The 7,147-nt window shown below is 55.0% G+C and overlaps 1 protein-coding gene across 2 annotated transcripts in view; it reads right to left on the bottom strand.

The window, feature by feature from the left end:
• Nucleotides 1-3,371: 3,371 nt before the first annotated feature.
• The window catches only part of Syngr1 (synaptogyrin 1), a 27,070-nt gene continuing 23,294 nt past the window's right edge, over nucleotides 3,372-7,147 (bottom strand). The window contains exon 4 of one of the 2 annotated variants that reach the window (XM_004634633.2): nucleotides 3,372-6,655. In XM_004634633.2, coding sequence (XP_004634690.1) covers nucleotides 6,434-6,655 — 222 coding nt within the window. In that variant the 3' untranslated portion in view covers nucleotides 3,372-6,433. The remainder of the gene's footprint in view (nucleotides 6,656-7,147) is intronic. The other variant, XM_023718923.1, reaches the window with a different exon arrangement.

The raw sequence follows: 7,147 nt of genomic DNA, 5'->3' as shown, positions 1-7,147 counted from the left end.
GAATTAAATGGAAAGAGTATTGCATTCTATGGAAATTAATTGCACGTTCGCGGGAAGCTTCAGGAAGCTTCATCGTTGATGAGGAAGGCAATCGGGAGATGAAGTTTTCTCTGCAATCGATGATACACTCAGATCACATAAACATGGTATTCAAATTATACGCAAATCATGAGAACATATTCAGTTCCTTGTACAGCCTGCAAAAGTTGCAGAAAATGTCAGAAAAGTATTGAACATCATCATACAAATTTATTGAATTCAGACTTTGATGAAACTGACTGGTATGTGCAATCAAACCCTTTTGGAAAAACTGCCTCATAAGAATCAGCGGTGTTTTTTTTTTTAATATTTATTTATTTTTTTATTTATTACATTTATTTATTGTGTGTGTGTGGCCAGCTCAGCCCACCAGGGGGCGGGCTGGCTGGCATGTGGTGCTGGAGGATTGAACCGTGGTCCCTGTGCTTTGCCAAGCTTGTTTCAAGTAGGTGCTTTAGACCACTGAGCCATCTCTCCAGCCCATCAGCGGTGTTTGTGGTACTAAAATTTATATTTGAAATAATTTGTTAGACAGTTCACCAGATGTGTCAGCCTATAAGGCATTCTTATTATTTGTTTCAAACAGGGTCTTGCTGGATAGTCCAGGCTGGCCTAGAACTCCTGGTGATCCTCCTGCCTCAGCCTCCTGAGCGCTGGGACTATGGGTGTTCACCACATCTGGCTTCTGTGATATATGGTTGGTGGCTACAGTCACAGTGGCATTGCCAGAAGGTCTTTCTTATTATTTACAATTATTTTTAAAAGTTCTAGGGCTGGCCTGATAGCTCAACGGACTGCTTATCCCCAGTGTACCAGGCAGAGCTGATGCCTGCCCTGCCCTCAGGGTGTGCTGAGACAGCATTGAGACTGGGTGTGGTGGCACACACTTGTAATCCCAGTTCTTGGGAGGCTGAAAACAGGTCTCAATCACTGCCTTGGGGGCAGGGCCAGCACAGCAGGCCCAGGGATAGAACCCCTGGCCCCTGTGCCTGCTTGCAGGCACTTTAATCCATTGAGCTATTTGGCCGGCCCCACAATGTAACATTTCAAAAACTACATCATGCTGGGTATGGTGCCACATGCCTGCAATCTCAACTATTCAGGAGACTGAGGCAAAAGGATGGAAAGTTGGAGGCCAGTCGGGGGGGCTTAGCAAAATCCTCTTAAAATAAAAAATACAAAGAGCTAGTGAAGTAGCTCAGCAGTAGAGAGCACGCCTAGCACCCACCAAGACCCAGGTTTAACCAGTGTTTCAGAACAAAATAAACAACCCCACATCACAGTGCGGAGAGCTGGTCTCCTTAGTAGTGGCTCCAACTTCCCCAATTCATCCTATTACCCGCTTTGGAAGCATCTTCTTGACCCGAGTGCTGCTTCTGGATCATCGGGCAGGTAGCACGTCTGGGTGGGTGACCCAGCAGGTAAGCAGGTGACAGGCACTCTGGCGTTTGAAGAGTGCAGAGGGCGGGAGAGCACGCACTTCTGGGGTGCTGGGACGCTAAGCAATGACAGCACTCACTCTGCACACCTGCTGTCAGGGGCCAGGATTCCGCCTGGTCTTCGGGAGCCTTTGGGGAAAAGGGGCTGTCGGAGGAGGGCTGTCAACCCCAGGCCAGAGCAGGGTGGGTGGCTAAAACCACCGCCCCTAGTTGGAACACACTGCAAGTGTTTCCAATAGCTGTTTCCCCTCCTGGACTTGCTGAAGTCTCAGGGTCAGGCCTTCCAGAGGTGTTTGGGCTCTTGATTACAAGGAGCTGCAGTGGAAACTTCCTTAAAGAATGGGGGCGAGGTTAGGTGCGAATAAATGAGACTGGGACCCTGACCACTGCCCATCCAGCTCTCTCCACTGGCCATCGGGACTGACCACTCCCAATGCCCCACTGTGGAGTCAACCTGACTTATTCACCACTCTTGGGGTGCTTGGGGTGTGTGTGGGCGTGGCCAGCACTGTGACTGACAGCTGCACAGAAGACTCAGCTCAGATTTTTCCACCAGACCGGAGCTCCAGCGCTACCACTGGGCCAGAGGTGTCACATCTGACTGGCTTAGTCCATTATTTACTGACTGCTGCTTCTCCAAATCTATCTCTTTCTGCCACTACTTCCATGTGTAGTGAGCACTCTGCCTATACAGCGGGCCACAGCCTCTTGACTATATCCACCCCGCAACATCCCAGCTCGGCCACTTACCCTTCAACGTTGTCCTGGCACTAATGACCCAAGCCCTACGGAGGCCTGCGAGGGTCCTTCCAAATCCCCTGGCTTTACCCTCATCTTAGCCCTGTCCTTCCAGCCTCCAATTACCTGTCCCTTAACCAGTTCCTATCTCTAGAAGTCACCAGTTCACCCCATCACCCACCCATCTGCATCCCAGACAGCTAAGATTGTCACCTGCTAGAGGCTGTCTCAGCTCCTCCTGGTCTCAACTGCCCCTTCAGACCTTCTCACACCCTGCCTCCACTCACATTTGCTTGCATGTTGATCTAATTCCCCCAGCCTCAGTGGCTATGTCCGCCAAGCGCTGGGACCTTGCCTGGCTTCATGCTGAATTCTAGGGCTCAGCAGCACCTAAGACTTTCTAGGGTCACTGTCGAGAATGCGTCCTGCTGGCTGGGGAGATGGCTCAGTAGAATGAGCACTTGCTTGGCAAGCGTCTGAGTTCAATCCCAGGTTCCAACAAAAAAAAAAACAAAACAAACAAACAAACAAAAAAAAAAAACGAGTCCTGCGACCATGACATGCACACAGAAGAGTATGGAACAGCCTGGAAAGAAGGTAGGGAAGGAAGGAAGGAGGAAGAGAGGGAGGAAGGAAGGAAGGGACGGAGGGAGGGAGGGAGGAAGAAAGGCAGGCGGGGAGGGCAAACTCCTTGCCTTGGTTTTCTCTGGAGTTGGGGCAGGGACTAGGCCGAGGAGGATGGAGATAGAGGAGAAAGGGAGGGAGGGAGGGAGGGAGGGAGACTATGTGTGCACGTGCATGTGTACACACATCGGGGGAGATTCGGGTTACAACTGTGGTGAGCCTCCTTTTCAAAGGAGAAATAAGGCTGGGTGTGGTGGCACACACCTGTAATCCCAGCACTTGGGAGGCCCAGGCAGGAGGATTGCTGCAAGTTGGAGGCCAGCCTGGGCTACATGGTGAGTTCAAGGCCAGCCTGTCACATCAAGATCCACCTCCCAAAAAATGGAGGACATATATGTAACTTAATTGTATACATTTAAGAAGTAAACAATAATAACCCTGGCCCAGGTCAGGGGAGACGGGGTTGGGCTACCCAAGCCACACTTGAGAGAAAAGAAACACCAGGACACACCTGCCATGCGCTGGTGGGTTCTGAGTCTTCACTTTATTACTATGTCACCAGGAGTCACCACCTTCACTTGGTTCACCACAAATGGACAGATGTCATAAAGGAGGGGGCCACAGGGCCACTGGATTCACTCTTGAGAGACTTAACCAGGTGGTGGGGGTCGAGAGCCGGGGCCAGGGCAGGGCCTGCCCTTCACCGCACACAGATATATTTGTGGAGCCTTATATTATACATCTTATATATAGAAAATATATATATTTATACTATACACAGGCAGTAACGCTGCAAAGGGGCCAGGGCACCCAGACAAGGGCTATGGGCACCAGGGAAGGGGGCGCTGGGGCAGGGGCGGCGCTGGGAGATGGCTGGATCAAGCCATCCTCCATAAACTCTGGGGGGGTTCCCCCTTGCTCCTTAGAAAATCAAAAGGGCTTTGGGACAAGGTTAGGGTCCCTCAGGGTAACAATTAAGGGGTCTTAGTTACAGGGGAGAGGCCAGGGACCCCAAGTCTTTGAAGACCCAGAATCACCAGGGCAGGATGGAGTGGGGAACCCACGCTGGTTTCCTGGGAATCTGCCCAGAAGTATCACACTCCCAGGGCGTCAGGAGCCCTGGCCCACATCTAAGCAGAAGGCAGAGGCCTGGGCTCTGCACCTCACTCTGTGCTTTACCTAGGATGAGCCACTGTCTTCCTGTTCCGGCTCTAACCTTTCTAAGGGTTCTTGAAGCTCTAAACTTGTGTGGAACCCATGTCCTGGGTCCCCTCTTGTGCTTGCCTGGGAGAAGGGGCCCAAACTCCACAGGGTTTTCAGGGGGCCATTCCCCATGGACAGTGTGATTGAGGGCAAGCAGAGGGCAGCAGAGGGAGGGGTGCTAGGTGCTGCTGTCCTGTGGGCTGGGGGCCCCTTGGAGATCTCCCAGTAACAGAGTCAGCAGTTCATCCTCTCATCCTGGTCCTGCCCTGTGTGCCTCTCCCTCCATCACAGGGCCCTGCCAGGGTCCTGTCGAATGATGGCTCATGCTGGGAGCTGGTATGCGGGCTGTACCCCAGGTGCTGGGGTGTCCACTGAGATGACTCAGCACCCCCACTCCTGGCAGGGGCCCTGTAAACTCCCACAGCCTAGAGTAGCAGGGTCAGTCTGCAATACACACGCAGGATGAGGTGGAGGTTATAGGCACCCTGTTTCCCGCCTGGCACTGCCAGCAGCTGGTTGGCACCAGCGAGACCAATGGAATCTCCTGGGCCCAACAGGGGAGAGGTCCTGGCCTCCTATGGTGGGTACAGAATCTGCCATGCTGGAAACACTGCCCAGCCACCATGGCCCCACTGGTGATGCTCAGGACAGAGGTAACTGCCCCCCATGCTGTCCCCACTCTGGTCACCTTGGGGGACAGTCAATAAAGCCCCCTCCCCAGATGTGGAAAGCAGAGGACAGCAACACATCTCTCCATCATTGCTGCCCCTGGGAGAATGGACCAGATGAGCTCACAGCTTGTGTCACTGCTTACTGGTTTGTGCTCTTCTCCTAGGGAGGAGAGCAGCCCTACCTGTCTGCCCAGAAGCGACCCACCTCCCCACCCCTCCTGCCGCCCTGGGTCCTCCTCAGGAGCCTCAGGCCGCAGTGCATGTGAACTGTGAGTCCCACCAGCCAGACTCTGCACTTTGTTTAGTGCTTATCCTCCCCAACAGACCAGGCACCCTGGCGGGCAGGGGACACACCCCCTGGGGCTCCCACCCCAGATGCCAGAGAGGGCCAGTGAGTGACCTGACCAGTTGGATCCTGGGAGGCCTAGGATGATGGTGGAGGGGATCCTGTCTGTGTGGACCACCCACAGCTCCTCCGCTGTGCTCCCCTGTCCCGTGGTGGCTCGGGGTGCAGTGCTGCTACCTGCCCCTTGGCCCCTCTGCGCCATTAGTGCTGCCAGTTCCCCTCCCCCACTCTGCCCTGCTGCTCCCCCTGCACCACCTGGGGCAGCGCAGGGCCCTTGCACCCTCGGCCCTGTGACTCCACCTCCCTCCCACTGCTCCCAGAACTCTCTATGCCCACAGGGCTCCAACCCTGAATCCAGCCTGGCCCCTGACTATGTACTAGGTCGCTTCCATTTCCAGAAAGGCCACAGGAGCAGGGAATCTGTACCTGTTGTGTGACTGAGGCAAGAAACGGAGGCAGGAAGCCAGGGCTTCTACTCACTCAAAGAACCCAGGGTCTCCTTGTCCACCCAGCCCTGCGTAAGGACACAGGGACTCTTAGAGGCCAGGAGAGTGATCAGTCCCAAGAGGCCACAGAGAGGGCTGCTGAGCACGGGGACAGTGGAGTTCAGCTGACAGGGAAGCCAGCGGAGGGTGAGCTGCTGGGGCAGAGAGAGCCGACTTGCAGTAGAATCAAGGTGTCTCATGGGGCTGGGATCCCCAAGTGCCCCACAACAAGGGTAACACTGAGGAGTGGAGCCCCAGGCTCAGAGCTAGGGGTGGTGGGAGACAGGGAAGAGCAGGCAGGCTCCGGGGGGCCTGGGGGGGCCCAGGTGCAGCCTCCCCCTATGCCAGTTGCCTGACGGACCCTGGGTGAGTGACCTTGCCCTTCCCAGGCCTTGTTCTCCTCAACCATGCAGTGAGGACATCCCCGACAAGCCAACCAGGCCTGCTGCAGGGGGACCTAGGGGTGCCAGTCATGTGCTGAGACTAAGTCTCCATGTGGCCAGACCTCCAGGCACCATACCTATCTCCACCCCAGCATTCCTACCTTGGTACTGACAGGGCCACTCCACCTCTCAGCGTTCCCTTTCCAGGGACCAGCACTGCCTCTCACCCCCATACTGAGCATGGGCCTGGCACAGAGTAGCGCTCTGTGAATGACTGCGGACACAGAGAAGGAATGCACGGTCCCAGTCCCACCTTCCGGGCCCTGCTGGGCTTAGACACACTGGCACACACACAGATAGACACTCCCAACCTGATGCCCCATCCCTGCCCCATGCCACCCTGGCCTCCATGGAGTGGTCTGGAGGTGTGGAGGTGTACAGGGTCAGGGCAGGGCAAGGTGGGGCTGGGGCAGAGGGCAGGGGTGGGGCAGGTGGTCACTGAGGCTCAGTAGCCCTGGGACTGGTAGCCCTGTGACTCCGTGTCAAAGGCGGTAGCCGGCTGCTGGTAGGTGCCGCCCATGCTGGCGGGGTCCGGCCCTGTGCTGGGCTCCACGTAGGGGGCGTAAGGCATGCTGGAGTCCTGGCTGGGGTCCATGTAGTCCTGGGAGAAGAGGGCCGAGTCGGCGCCAATCTGGTACCGCTGGAAGGCCAGCACAGCTTGGCCCGCCTGGGGACGGGGCCAAGGGGGCAAGGGTGGGAGGGAGGGGCGGTTAGGGGAGAGACAGACAAGAGTGCTGGGTTAGTAGTCGTTAGTTGGTGGGACACAGTGTTAAAGATCCTCAAAGCACCAGACACAAAAGCAAGCTGTCCTAGGCCAGAACCACAACATCCAGTCAGAGAGGACCTCCCAAGTCACCTGCTCCCTGAGGCCCAGGCCACCAGAAATGTTTATCTGCACTGTGGAGGATTAAGGTGCCCTGAAGCCCCCAGCCTTCTCAAAATGTGTCTTCAGGGATATTATGCAGAATGGGGAAAAGATGTTTCTTAGTAGATGGAGGTCTCTCGGCATTTTCTTTTTTTTTTCTTTTCTTTTTTTTTTTTTTACATATTTTCTTTTCTTTTTAATTTTATTTATGTGTGTGTGTGTGTGTGTGTGTGTGGCCAGCTCAGCCCACCAGGGGGCAGGGCTGGCTGGCATGTGGTGCTGGGGGATTGAACC

This window comes from Octodon degus, unplaced genomic scaffold, assembly GCF_000260255.1.
Source record: "Octodon degus isolate 3935 unplaced genomic scaffold, OctDeg1.0 scaffold00064, whole genome shotgun sequence".
NCBI classification, from domain to species: domain Eukaryota; kingdom Metazoa; phylum Chordata; class Mammalia; order Rodentia; family Octodontidae; genus Octodon; species Octodon degus.
This window is presented reverse-complemented; position numbering and strand designations above follow the sequence as displayed.